Here is a 15,058-nt window from a genome sequence, read left to right as displayed (position 1 = left end):
GTTGGCAGCCGAATTCAGCAGCCGAGTGCCGGGGTTCACGAGGCATGGCACGAGGTCGTTTGTGTTGTCTGTGGCACGAACAGATTGCTGTGATTTGATGGGCCTCCTTGGGCGGCGGGTACGTTTACCTTTCAGTTGCGTTCGCGTTTCCAAACCGTTCAGATGGGCAGGCGGCAGCGTCTAAGATGCATTTTTTGTTGCTGAAGCCGCACTGTGCTGTAAACCCGTGCGGTCGGTGCTCGTCCTCGTCCTTACTGTCGTCGCTGTCGCTGTCGGTGGTTCCATCGTCGTCGTCGTCGTCATTGTCGGACGTCGTGAGTGCGGTGGCAGCTGGTGCTACTACGGCTCCTCCTGCTCCTAATCCGGCTCCACAACTGCACATAAAGCCCTGAGCGGGCCTAGCCGCAAAAAAGAAAGTGATTTATACGCCTAAATGAAATATGCCTCCTGAGTGAGCCGGAACCCCGAGAACCGAGTCAATTAAAGTTCAATTATGCGTCCAAAACTGAAGGACAGGCCGCGCAAGCGTTTGAAAATGCGACCGTTGAACTTCCACTGACTGACCGACCATCGACCAACTGCCATACAAGTGTGTTCCCCAGCATAATCCCAGCAATCGATCATATCAGAGCCACCATATCAAAGCGATTCCCTTGCAGGACTTATCAACTCTAGGGAAAAACCAGATACTATATATCGTAATGCTAGGGATAAGTAGCAAAGCCAATACAAATATTTTCAATTAGTGAGGAATGTGCGCGGTAGTCTCATTGTTGCAATTGTTATACTCTGTTGTACGTTTCTAGTTGTCCGCCTCCGCCGAGTCGTCGACGTCGTCTTTGTTTCGTTGTCGTTGTCATTGTCGTTGTGTCGTTGCTGAAGTTGCGGTAGCCGGTTGTAAAAGTTTCGTTTCACAGTTTTGGGGCACAGTGAGCGACGTGAACCCGGAGCAAGTCATCAAGAATTAAACTCTGCCTCACAGCAAATCAGTGTTCAAACTCCTCCACCGCCTGGCTAGCCCCTACTTTGCCACTGACTGTGGCATGAAGCTTGTTCGATTGGAAATCAATCAATTGCACAATGCAAGGCAAAGTGCATATAGTGTGAAAAAGTAAATTAATTGCACACAGCAGGACCTCAAACTTAAGAAATAGTCTGAACAACTGAGTGAAAAAAAGCAAAAAAAAAAATTCGAAAGAGAAGAAAACTTGAAAAAAAATAACATGTTCTGTCATTTGTAATTACAAACGACCATCACAGAGAAAAAAACGATAAGCCACACATAATTCAAAGTTACAATAACTTGTAAAATAAAACTCATACCTTAACGCGCGTGCATAAAGTATTTGTAATTAAATTATCTGTGATTTTTGTCAACATATTCAATACTATATCCCATTCGCGTCAGCGTGCATATCCCAGTAATTTAAAGTGAAGTCCACCCAATGCGTTCGGCTTAAAGGTAAATATGGAATCCAGCCGGAATAAGGGCCGCAATATGCGCCACTCACTAGCACACAAATGGTTTTGGAATGTCGCCCATCAAATTGAACATGGTTCGCGCATAAATTATGACAAGCGAGGTCCGGGCCAGGCCTGAACGGAACAGAACAGAGCAGGCCAGGAAAGCAGTCAGCCAGTCAGCCAGTGAGGCAGGCAGGCAGGCAGTCAGGGAGGAGTGGCATAAAGCCTCATGGATTGGCTGTGTGCCTTCTCGTTGGCGCGCCTAAATCAATGGCAAACTCATTAAAGCGCCAGCGAGAACTGTTTTTGGCCCCCGACGCGTCACTAACCACAGACATAGCCGTACTCCGGCCACCCGACTCTCTGCTTCGTGCATATGCATATTAAAGCAGCACGGCGTATACGTAATATATATACGTAAATATATTATGGTGGGAGGCAGAGCGCCCGCCCTTTGTCTTTGCCTTCTGCCTTCTCCGCATATGGCCAAAAGGCAAGGAAAATACGTTTTATTTATTAAATAAAAACGCTGCCAAGAAGGCGCTCCGACCCACTCCGGCTTTCATATTAATGGGCGTCCTTGGAGCCGCAGCAGGTTGATCAAACAAAAGACAAAGTTTGGCGGAAGCGAGAGTTAACCCTTCGAAGACTAGACTGGGAGGGACAACATACTCGTATAGGGTCTGGGATTTTGACAGCGTCCACTTTAAGTTTCTCGAGCATTTCACTTGCACTTAATCGTGCCACAGGACACAAATTATGAGATAACAAGCTGCAGTCCAGCGTACATATACGAATGTGAACTTCTTGCCTTGTTTTCACTTTTGCCCAAACTACGAGCATCATAAATATTCATGTGTGTGCATAGTTAATATGCATTTAAATATCACAGTCTGATTGTTTTGCTATTGTTTGCAACACTGGCTCCGCCACCTCGCCCTGCGAGACGGAAGGCATGTACTTCGCTGTCGGTATTACTCGTATGTACTTGTTTGTAATTTCGAATTGTGAATTTATCAATTTACCATCGTAATGCAATATTAGGACCATTATGCATATACAATTTAAAATGCCATTTGAAATGTGTATTTACATATTTGGTTTGGTAACCCTGACTAGCTGAGTCTCCTCTCTACAGAATCCCTTTCAATCGGCGTTATTGTGTGTCACGATTGTGTTGTAAATTAGTTTTTGAGCCAGTCCTCTACCCAAACAAGTTTCCCCCCAGAATATCCGTTTGCAATATGCGATTGAATACTCAAACAATATGTGAATCTGACCTCTGGACGAAAAAACTGCAATTGTTTTCTAAAATATTAATATTTAATTCACGTCACATTGGTTTATTAGCAGTGCTAGTCTGGTGATAGACCCACTGAGTAACTTTTTGTTAACCTTGGATAGCACTGGAAATCTACTGAAACGATACAAGTTGTGAGCTAATATTAATCAATTTCGAAATTTGTTTATTTCTCCGAGATTTTCCATTTATCTTCGTTGTCACAATGGAGAAAGTGGTTGAAAATGTACTTGTCAATAGATAACTATTTCGCTCTAAGTTATTCTCGGGAACACGTACAATGTGTCACATAACGCACATGTTACGCATGTACAATAGATATGAGGTCGATTTCTATAAACTTAAATATTATTTTGATTTTTGATTATCGGAAACGACTATAAGTTTGGTATCTCAGCAGATATTATTTCCCTTTTCGCATCATTAGTTCACGTATTAACAAATGCAAATATGGGACATAAACTGTGGAATTCTAATTAGTTCTATTTATTTCTGCTTGAAGAACGGCCATGAATTGTTGTACACACGGCTACATATAGGTGAACTCGTGCTCCATACATACCCTTTTGTATTTATGTCCGTAAATGGATTATTTATTACGTCTAGAGCTGCAGGTCGTTAAAGTCGTACATATTCGGGTTCCTTTTTTATGAACCTGAAGGGGCCACGGGTTTTAGGGGCCCACATAAAACCCATAAGAAAATGCGAACTGAACAGAAATGTCTTCGATGAGTACAAAAGTAGAGGGTCTGATGAAAAACTATGATTATTTTGTAATTTTATTACCATCCCTAGGCAGCAAGCCATCCGAACCAATAGGGCGGAACCAATAAACATAAATTATGCAAATTTTTGACTTTAATTAGACAACCCAATAGCATCGCCTGCTTAACAACGCCCCATTTTGGTTCCTGTTCCAATATTCCATTATTCGGGCTGTTATTAATTAAGGCAAAGACTTCATGAGCGCGTTTTAATCATTGAGAACACGCGTCCCCGTTCCCATCGGCAGGAGCAGTTCTACAAACATATACCATATAGGTACACCATATACGATGGCAGTGACTGGGATGAGACACGTTCTGGAGGAGGAGCTGTCAGGCAGTTGCTGCTTATCGATCAAACGCTCAAAAAAGTCACAGGCCTGAGGTTAGACAGAAGACATTTCTTCCAGGGACACTTTGGCCGGGCTCCAACTTCGTATTAAGGATACATATGTGACATATGTATGCCAGAAGCAGCCCCAGCCCCAGCACCCCAACGACGTCCTCCGCAACCTTGCCACAGATAGCTGCAGACAAAGACTCACAGAGAAAGGGAAATTTGTGCGGAAAACGGTGCTTATTAAAAATTACATGTCAAACGGAAGCGTAGCAAAGGAAACCCACACACAGAGAACCAGAACAGAACCCACATGAGATGAGTTGACATAAAATATTCTTCTCGGCTTTGGGTTTGGGTTTTGCGCTTGGGTTGAGGTTGGGTCTTGAATTCCGGTTCAGCGGCAGGTGTGGGGCGCTTAACCCTTTTTAAACATTTTGCCCATTATCTTCATTAGGCGCTAATGTCCGAAAAGGTTTGGGCATAACTATTCCCCTTTTTTTGGTCACTTTTACGGTCACATTTTACTTTTCGGCTACCATGACAACTTCAAAAGTCGTTACTCATTTTTGTGTACTTAATTTGGAGAAGATACCAAATTTGTTATCGCACTCGACGGTCCTAGCGCCATTTTTTGTGCCACAAGTTTGCCCCTTTTCATTAAGAACAAGAAGTGGAATAAGAAGAAGGTAATTTCATTAAAAAACTTGAGCCGTGTCAAACTTTAAGCTTAAACAGCGCTCGTGTGCCGCAGTCCCTGCCTTAGACCCAATGTAGGTCTCAGTCTCTGACGCGACCTTAGCACCAGCACTCGGCTGAGAAGCCTGCAGTCGCAAAATTTTAATGCTGCGTGAAGAATACCACGAGGTGGCAGGAGGAGGAGGAGGAGGAAGCGAAGCAAGAGTATAAGGAGGCTTAGCTGCAAATGGAAGCAGGGCCAAGAGCAAGAGCGGCCCGAAGCCGCTTGACTTGGCAGAAAAAAGTTTCCTTTAGCTTACGCTTTTGGGAGCGTAAAAAAAGTTTGTGCTACACCGCCGACTCGTTGACTCAATAACTGGTTGTCCGCCCCGCCACAGAAGAAGGCCCAAACCTGGGCCTGAGCCGGGGCGTGCCCCGACCGGGTGTTAAAGACTCAAGGTAGGGCCGTGAGCTCGTGAGGTAGTGGACGCTGCTGGTACTCGTGGCGTAGCTCTAGACTGACACGATTATCGTAATTATGCGCTGGCTGTAGCATACTTTTTTGAGCCACGTAATGCGTTGTTTTGCTATGACAACGAGAGTGTGAGAGTGACAGAGTGTGAGTGCGAGTTGGAATGTTTTGTGTACGAGGATGTAAAGCCAACTTTCGCCGCAATTATGTAGGTTGAAAAGTTGCAGCTCAGTTTTTATTTAGCTTTTACTTTTACCCGTTCCTCGGGGCGCTGCTGCCTCAAGGACACGCTCACATAAACCTCTGGAAAACACTCGGCTTATGGCCGAGACCGAGCCCTAGGTTTATTGCGGTTCCCAAAAAAATATGGGCCAAGACGTCTCGAGAGCATGTGACCAATTTGTACGGCTGCCGTTACTCCTCGTTCCTGCTGAATTGCGTTCATCGTTCCTTGCTTTTGACGTTGCTATAATTCAATATTTCTCCCAAATAAACTTGTTGGCAGCTTAACTTTTCATAAAGTTTGCTTCTCCTGACATCCCTCAGCTGTTGCGTGTGTCGGTAAGGGCATTTCGGACCACCATCCACACTTCTTCAAAATTAAACTTGTGGAAATTCCCCTTTGTGGAACGCTACTTTGCAGGGTGTCAGGGAGCCTATGCGATTGTCGTCTTTTCTCGCATTCGGTTATGTTTTTCAACCGCCGCCACCCTCTGCGCCGCAAATCAGTGAGAAAATGCTGACAAGCGTCGGGAAAAAAGAGAAGCAGAATTAAATAAAACGTATTACATTTGTAGCGTTTACAGGAAGCGAGTGAGGGGTGTGGGGACAGGTTTGAGTCCCCCTTCGAGTGCCTGTTAAGGGGGCGTACTGTAGGCGCCCTTTGTGTGCGAACGTGTACATGTGTGCTGGTGGCATGTGGCATGTGTACAAAAACGCTTTGTGGCAAGGCAAGCACCTTCCTTCCTGGGGGCCATCGTCTTGTGGGTGAGCCACAAAGCCATTAGGCATCGGTGGCAACCACATCGATATCGAACACAGCATCAGAGCTAAAAGCTGAAATGAAAGTATCCCCGAGAAAAAGTCCAGACCAGGCCAAGTGACCGGGTCAAATACATTCGCCGACAAACCAAATCAAAGCAAACCAAACCATTTGTGTGGCAGTTGTGGCAATTGTGGCAACAGCAGCCCGATTCCCCACACCGTCAACTAATTAATATTCCAATTTATGCATTTTCTTTCAGGCAATTCGATTCGATTCGTCGCTATTCCGTTCGGTTCTTCGATTTCTCGTTTATTCGCGCCGGTTCCGCATTTGTGCCCCAAGTGCTTCTTGCTACGCGGGTCCTGCTCCTGAGAAATAGTGAGAGGAGAGGTGTAAATATCGTACAAAATGGCAATGGTCATATCGACGCGTGCGAAACTCGTGATTACCGCGCTGATTCTGTTCTTCCTCCTTGGCATCGTACTCGTCACGGGCTCCACGAAGGGATGGTTCAATCCCAACCGCTACAACGGCGAGCGGGTGGCAGCTAGGATACAGGTAACTGAGTTGAACCCTTTCCTGTTTCGCCGAAACGGCTAACGGTTTGAGTTGTCCTTGAACTAATGGCATTTCAACTAATTAAAAAGAACTGGCCAATTAATTATAGTTATAATCAACACGTGTCCGGGTCCGTCTCCGGCTCCATCTACGCTCTGACCACTTTACGAATCTAAACACTGTGAACTGTGTAGTGTGTGTGTAATGCTAAGTGCTCAACATCCTGTCCCTTCAAATGCAAACAAATGTCACCGCTCGGCGGTCTTGGACGGGGATGACTCTGCCGTTCCTGATGGGACTAGAACCGGGAGAAGGAGAGGGGACTGGAACTGCGACTGGTACTGGTACTGCGAATGGGGCTGGGTGTCGGTGTCTCGCGGCTTATGCGCGTCCAACACGCACATTGCAAACATACCCACAACCAGAACCCACAACTAGTTGGGGAAACTTTTAAACACACTCCCACACATTCCACACCTTGGCAAACATCCTTCCAGTCAGTGCGAGCGAAGAGCAAATAAAGCATAGTCCTACACTACACGGAAACAAATAAAGTTTATTGTGACAAATGTTTCATGACAGGAGACCATTTCGCCCTGGCCGAGCACACCTGTCGCCCAGACAGAAAGGGGATGTGCAACTGCTGCTCACAAATAAAACCCATTGCAATTATTAGGGCACATTATAAGCATTTTGTAGCTGCCGGCAGGTCAAAAGATAAATTGATAAGACTGACACGGGTCCGATCGCCCTTGAACACACATTTTTTCTTGTTACGAGCTTTGGTCAAGTTTGCGGCGATGGCGCACACACAGCGTATACGTATGTACGTTTCCGTTCTCCGCCGCTGGTTTGGTGATGCTTTTTCGGAATGTGCATACAATTAAGAGTTTTGTGTTCTTTTAAGAATTGTTTGATTATGCAGGCGCTTCAGGCGCTTCTGTCTAGAAATTGTTATTTTAAGCTCATCAAATATAGCTGCAAATTATTCGCATTACGAACTTAAAATGGATCAAATTCTCACATCCACATCGAATTGAAAGCGAAGAAAAACTGAACATTATCCTCTTATGTGCATAAACATAAAAGATAAATATTGGAATAATGGAATTTTGCTCTTGCATTCATGAATCTTCACAATGTGCACTTACCCTTTTGAGTACAATTAGATCTAATGATTCCATTCTCGTTGTTAAATATACGTTTTCCTTCCCCAAAGGCCATCCCATCGAGACCAGCCCTCTATTTAGAGCAAACTTTGACTAATACCTGCATAATTGTCGTGCTAATTTTGTCAGCACGCCCCATTAATGGTTCTATTGACACCCGCAGCTAGGGGAGGAGCCCTGGATTTGGCCTTCCCTTTCATATACGTGTAGTATAGTTGCACTGCTTTGACATTATTTACGCTTACTTATGGGTTTGGCTGGCTTCACCTGACGCGTCACCTCCCAGTGGCCCCTGTGCCCATTTTTGGACTCTGAAAACAGTGATTAAACTAATTTTATGCAGCAGCGAAGGCGAATGGAGAACGAAAACGGCAAGCCGCAAAACAGGACGAGGGCGAGGCAATAAAAAACCATTTAAAACATTCAAAGTGTCGCATGCAAAGGAGCGGAGTGAATGTCGACAGCCGTTAACGGGCTGACTTCGATATGGAAACATAGTCGTGGGTTTTACTGCCACTACTACTCGTATTTCCCCACTTATTTCCATCTTTCCCGCTTGCCTGCTGCCAAATGTATGTTTCAAAAGCGTAAAGGGAAAAGGAAAAACAACGCCAGGAGCAAAAGCAGAAACAGAAACCAAAGAAACAAAGTTTAGCAATAAAAATCGAAATAAAAGTGTGAGGGAGAAGTAGTGCCAGGTGGAATGAATGCTGGGTGCGGTGTGATGGGGGTGGGCAAGGCTGTTAATAAAGTAATTTCTGCATGCTGCCCCCATGTCCGCTGTCTCCGTTGGCACGCCAACAGGCGTCGGCGATAGGTTCATTAGCAGTAGCTTCCATTACCAAGGGCCAGGCCCGGTGTGACGAGGTGGCTGTTGTTTTCGCTGTTTCCCTACTTTCTTCTCTTGCCTATCTTAACTACGACATGAAACTGAACGCAGCCCAGTGGCTGGGAACGCGGGAAATGGGAAAACCGAGGAGAGAGCACCCGCAAACTGGCAGCTAGTTGCCTTACAATTGGAAATTTATAAAAATTACAGGTGGATTGACAGGCAATTTGTCGATGTTTAATACGATGTGCTTATCCGGTGCCGTTGCGCTGTCAATGGCAGTCGCCTCCTGTTGGCAGTTGGCTTATTGACTGATTCCCTCTAACTCCTGTGGCTTAGACGTGTGGTTACCAACCCCAAGAGCAAGGTCTATTAGGTTTCATTAGGGCCTAATTACCCAAAAGCGAAATTAGTCGATGCCAATTATAGTTAATGCATTTGCCGTGTGGCAAGCTCCCGATCAACTCGATGAGAGTCTTTTGGACATTTATGACCAGCCAAGAATTGTGTTAGTTGTCGTCGATTCTTGTTTATTGGCTGGGTAATTCCGCTTAATGATGTTCACCTCCGAGACAGAAAAAGGGACCTCTGTCTAAAGAATATACCATTAAAATCAGGATTAATAGTTAAACCTAATACGCCCATATAATAAGATTGTAAGGTCGTCCTTATTATACATCCACATGCAGATGTAACGTAAGTGTAACCTACAACTCCAACCCATGGACATTTCTGCAGGATTGTAACAAAGTAGCCCAGCATTACCATTAAATGCACTCACTCGCCCTCTCGATTGAGCAACAAAGAACTACAGGAAGCGCATTCCTTTAGATTTTGTCCAACATTTTTAGTCATACTGGTACAAATATACGTGTAAGCAAGCAATTTTCCCGCTGCACCGTGGCTGGTAATAAATAATGAAAGTATCCGAATGCCAGAGAAGCAGCAGAAGAGCGGGGGAGGGGAGAGCTGGAAGCTAGGGACGAAAGTAACGAGTTAACCCAGAAGTGCAGTGTGGAAACAGTGAAGAATATGGATAGTTTTGCAGCCGCTCAGGATCTAAGTTGCAAGCAGTACTAGTGAGATTTTCTTGGAATGACTAAAACTTCTTGCTTAATAAATGGAGATATAATATTACATTTGCTTTCGTCCAAGTGTTGAAAAGCGGAAATAAATATGTATCTCGAGTTTTTATCCGACTGTGATAAAAAATATAATAAATTTAGAATAAATAGAAGGTAATAATATTAACATTATTTTATGTTAATAAACTTCTAAAATCCAAAAATAAGTACAAAATTTCAATAAAAAAGTGACATAATACTTCGGTATAAAAATATGTATGGTTTTAATATATATAATACGATTATTGGTTGTGAAAGACTAGGTAAATCCCATACCACCATAACTTGGAATGAAAAAAATCTTTTCCATATTCATGAGTGTCGTGCTTAGGAGCTTTGCATCAGAAAATTCCAAATATAATTTCACATATCTGATGGCTACAAATTCCACCAGGCAAGACATTAAATATTGAGCAGCTCTCCATTCATTTGATTTATGAAAACGTATAATACCCTTGCTATCCAGCAGGAGCGAAGCCAAGCTTTCGCATGCCATCGGTAAAAACATTATGTGCTCGCCATTCATACTCTCACTCGTATTCCTATTTGCGAGGGCTGGGACTACTCGTAAGCATATGAGGAACTAGCTTCCGTTACGTTTATGATAATATTTTATTAAAGCGCAGCATGGCACTCTAAATGTTAGTTTCGCTGGCAAATGGTAAATGGCAAAAGTAAGGCGGGGTGCTCCCTGTACGCACCCACGTAGATGCCCTATCGAAGTCGGAGTCGATGTCGACACGCCCCACCAAGCGTCCATAATAAATTTTGTTTTCCCGCAACACAAGTTTGGGGACGGATCGCCTCTTTTGTTTGCGGTGACTGTGGCCCAGGGCCCGATCCCCACCGCCACTCCGATGTCGATGGTATAGATAGGGGATGGCACAGTACCGGCTACGAGCTTTGGGGTGGAAACTTTTGCATGACTTTTGCGATACTGACAGTGTGATAGGCACAACAAAGTTTTGGCAGATTCACCGAGCAGGTTGCTCACTCTCAAACTTGTTGCATTGACAGCATGAAGCGCAAGTTGCACCGTGCCTCATGATGAAACATCCCTCCCCATTAACTGCATATCAGCGATAAGCAGCATGTTAATGTTGACTGCGTGACGCGAACTTTCTGGTGCGAGGGCAGCAGTATGAAACATTCTACTTTTGCAAGGATTCTTCTGGGCTGCTGTGTTGCCGCCCCTGTGGCTTCTGAAGCAAATTGGATAGAGCCTTTGTTCGAGCCGAACTGCAGTTGGCAAGCGTGTTGACAACGCTACGCATGGTGCAGCTGGAAGTGAATGTCTCTGGGAAAGGGTGAAGGGAAGCGTGCTCCACCAGCCCCTGGCCACTATATAAATAGCACTGATTTGTGCTAACAAATACGGTGGCGGTGGCAGTCGACGTCGACCGACTTCTCTGCCCGTACGAGTACGAGTATTTGCTATCTGAGACTTGCTGGCAGCCCAAAAGTTAAGCCAACCAACCATACAACCCATTTGTTTATTATGAAAATACGGGCCGGGATGACTCGGAGCTCGGCAGAGACCATCGAGAGAGAGAGAGAGTGCCTTGTCTTGGTCCTCGGTTGCGCTGGTCCTGGTCCTGTACCTGGGTGGGCACATACTCGCACTCTGCTGCCCACAAAAACCTTAAACTGATGACACACTTCACATGGAGGTTTCTGCCTCTGGCGCTTTTTTTCCGTTACCGTGTGCCCGTTGCTGGTTGTTCGGCGCAGGGTTTCGGTGCTGCATTTCCGCTTGAATGGCGTCTGTGCTCGGAGCAACTAACAGCCCATTGACAAGGGGCAACTCAGGCACCCAGCCGCCCCCCGCCCCCAGCACTCGGGCTCAGTGGAGGAGTAAGTGTGTCACCACACACGACCACGTAACTGAAAGGCATACTTACCGTTTTAAAACTGTGCGCTCTGTACATGGCACACTAGTACGAGTATATTGACTTTGAAGCATGAAAAGCTTTCCCAGATACTCCATTGCACTGGGGGCTAACTCTTTATTACTGCTGCCTGAGTCCCCGTGGCTGTTATGTGTGTCTGAGCCTGTCTGAGAGTACAATAGAAGCTACGGCGGTGGGCGGCAATGGCTTGGGAATAAGCGACAAGACGACTTCCTGGATCGGTCGGTTGTTGGGGGTGGATGGGCTGGGGCCTTGGCTTCAACCTCGGCATCGACCTCACCTTCCGCCTCTGCCACGAATAGGGAGATAAAGTTGTGCAGGAACTCCTTAAGGCTTCGCGTACTGCAGCTGGATGAAGCTCCGCTCATCAAAGAACTTCAGTTTTACGCAATCGGAGCTGTCCTTGGAACGACTGGTCTGCTCGTAGCAGCCCTGACGTTTATCGAGCATCTTCCGATCTTCCGGTTCCGATCCTGTGTTTAACTTCGACTTTTTATACGTTGAGTGGAATTTTAGGAAGGTTGGCTCAAGGTCAGCGGGCAGACCTGGGTGTAGGGTCTGAGTGTAGACCAGCAAACCCTGAAAATGTATCGGCTGGATAATGGCATCTCGACTGGTGCTTATATCGTTTACTCTCGCTCATATCTGTGATGGCATGGGCCTGCGGGAAGATAGTGTAGTCCGTCCACCAGTCGTTGAAGTAACCACCGAGTTCGTCTCGGCCGACGGGCAACATCGATCTTCCGGATCAGGGCTGTGCGGGGAGCCATCAGCTCTTGAATGCGGTCACACACCTGCGAGACGCCAGAGGGGCAGTAGCTTGAGTTCTCCCATTGCTCCGAGGAAAAACTTTGGATTTTTGTAGTCTTCATTGTGACTCAAATCAAATTATTGATATCTAATTGCACGTTTTTTATACCCGGTACTCGAAGAGTAAATAGGGTATATTGTATTTGTGCGAATAACGGTTGTATGTAAAGATAAAAGAAAACTAAAAACGCCATTCCGTAGGGAAGGACCATATATATCAGATCACCAAATTGGGATCCGATTGGATCATTATTATAGGCACAATAAAGAAATTAATTTGCAGTGGCTAAACCCACCCTGTCCCGCAGCTTTTGTTGTTCTTTTCAAATTCTCTCATTCACACTTTTCTTCTGCTTCACTCGGCCTCTGCCTCTGCCCTCCCCCTGCCGCTGCATCTACCGACTTTTAACCCGCCCCGTTCCGCAGCTTATCTTTTGTTTTGCTTTTGCCTCTGCCTCTGCCGCGAGTCTGCAGTGTGTGGGTCTAGGGAAGGGCGGCGAGCTAAAGGAGCGTGTTGGTGTGAGTAGTGTTGATGATGTAGATGACAGATGAAGAAAAAATGAAGAATTTGACAAATAACCGCTAAGGTGCAGATGTAGTACTAAGTGCCAGGTATAAAAGTTGTGACGCGTAAGAAGCTTCTCAAACGTCCCTTCTCGTTTAAGTCACATTTTGTGATTTACTTTCCGAAATAAATATAGGAAGGAGGTAACTTGACTCTGATTATACTTTCATATTTAAAATTCACTGCTGACTTTGCTGCATCCTCAGCAGGCGAAGCCTCCGGCGAATGGCTTTATTTGGCACTCGCAGCGTTGCCCATCTGTTTTTTGTTTGGGTTCCTTTGGGCTTATGCAAACATACAACTAGTTGGTTTATTGAGGGGGTTACTCGTTTCGAATAAGTGAAATTGGCAAGAGATGTTCCAGTTGCTGTTCGTGCCTAGCACTCGGAGTAAAAAATTAGAGGATACTATTATCAAAGTATTTTATATAAAACTGATTAACTGCTCCAAATGTCTTATAGTTATAAAATATACCAACCCACAATATGAAGTTTAGTTTTTTTTATTAATAATTACTGTTATTTATCAGCTCAGAAAAGTAAATACGAATATCAATTAAATCTTTGGGTGTTTTTTTTTAAATTAGCTGTGTATATTTTATTCATCTTTATTGCACCCCGTGGGCACAACATTTGAGTGCTTCTCATGAGGTCTTTGTACGTAAATAGCAGGTGCACAAACATATTTTCGACTCAGGTTTATACATTTTTGCGATGTGTATTTTCTAAACATATCTCTTATGCCCATAAATAAACTGTTCCTTTTCTATTGGGCTTGGATGTAGTATCTATGTACACGGCAGTGGGTCTATGAGTTTTGTAGATTTTTTGATGGTGCTCGAAATAAAGTACGGAGTATATGAGGCTTAACAATGTTTATTCCAACGATACACAGAAAGGAAAGTACTCTTGATGAGGTATCCAATGATAATTTGATACAATTTTAGGAAAGGAAATTAAGTGAATTCTTCCCATTTACAGAACTTATAACCGCATGCCCTGAAACCTCATAAGGACAGCTTTTCCCAGAAGAGCTTCCTTGGCAGAGCTCATAATGCCCTCTTGATGTGTACAAGTATACTTGAACACTATAATGTGCATATACATACATATATATATTTGTATTGCATATATGTATACTTATGTATGTATTTTCAAATGTTTCCCCAGCTTGTCACATAGGCACTCGTGACAGTCGGAGCGTCAGACGGAGGGACAGGCAGCTTTGCAAAAATGTTGGCGCAGGAACTTTTCGAGATTTGTGTCAGCTCGTTTGAGAATTAGTCGTAGGTTTTTAGCAAAATTAAAAAAAATCTGTCACTATGCGGTTGGCATTTGCCGTCTCATTGTTTTTTTGGTCCCCTGACTCCTCCTCTTTCTCCTCCTCCACCCTATTCCATATTCCCTGTCCATCTCCTTCTTATTCTCCGCTCCAGATTCACATCCAGTTTATGTTTCCATTTCCGTTTCCGTTCCTCTGCCTCTATTTACACAGTCACTTCTGGCCGCTGCACACGGACAGTGGGGATACAGTGGGGATATGTTTATGTGTATGTGCCTCGGGTTTTCTCTGTTGGTTTGCCTGCTCCCTGCGCTTTGATGCGACTTTGTCTTAAATTATTTATGTGCCGCAAAATGTGCAAAGTAATTTATTCTGATTATATGCAAAACAAAACTGGGAAAACTGCTAAAAAACACACCTGAGAAAATGAAAATGGGCATCAAATAAAATGCGAAACGGCCGCCAAGTGTCAAAAAAGAGCGAGAAAGTCAAGTGTACATAGAATTAAGATCTGGACTTGGCCGCTGCTGCCCTCGCCAGCCCTTCAGATACCCACAGAGAAACGACAGTAAAAATGTAATGTAGCTACATATGTATAATTTAGCTTTAAAATCGGGTCTGAGAGCAAGCCGGAAAGCTTGACGCATTTAAGCGGAAATAAAATAAAATTACAAAAAGTGCGCAACTTTTTGAGGTAGCGATTGTTATCCTCGTTTCTGTTTGCTGTTGCTTTGGAGTTTCCTTTGGTTGAGGGCTGACCGGCTGTCAGAACGTGATTTAGAAACTGTGCCATGACCCACAGGCCACCTTCT

General features: G+C 44.6%; 1 protein-coding gene across 6 annotated transcripts in view; it reads left to right on the top strand.

Moving 5' to 3' along the window:
• LOC117579432 (collagen alpha-1(XVIII) chain) overlaps positions 1 to 15,058 on the top strand; it is a 52,325-nt gene that overhangs the window by 14,679 nt on the left and 22,588 nt on the right. For 2 of the 6 annotated variants that reach the window (XM_034265316.1, XM_034265318.1), the window contains exons 1-2: positions 126 to 1,462; positions 6,260 to 6,558. The exons of 2 other annotated variants lie outside the window; for them this stretch is intronic. In XM_034265316.1, the coding sequence (XP_034121207.1) occupies positions 6,409 to 6,558 (150 nt within the window). In that variant the 5' untranslated portion in view covers positions 126 to 1,462; positions 6,260 to 6,408. Of the gene's footprint in view, positions 1 to 125; positions 1,463 to 6,259; positions 6,559 to 15,058 lie in introns of those variants that run through there. 2 more of the 6 variants (XM_034265319.1, XM_034265317.1) reach the window with 2 other exon arrangements.

The sequence above is a fragment of the Drosophila guanche genome, unplaced genomic scaffold (assembly GCF_900245975.1).
Source record: "Drosophila guanche unplaced genomic scaffold, DGUA_6, whole genome shotgun sequence".
Lineage (NCBI taxonomy): Eukaryota > Metazoa > Arthropoda > Insecta > Diptera > Drosophilidae > Drosophila > Drosophila guanche.
Note: the sequence above shows the minus strand (reverse complement) of the source record. Positions and strands in the feature narration are given on the sequence as shown.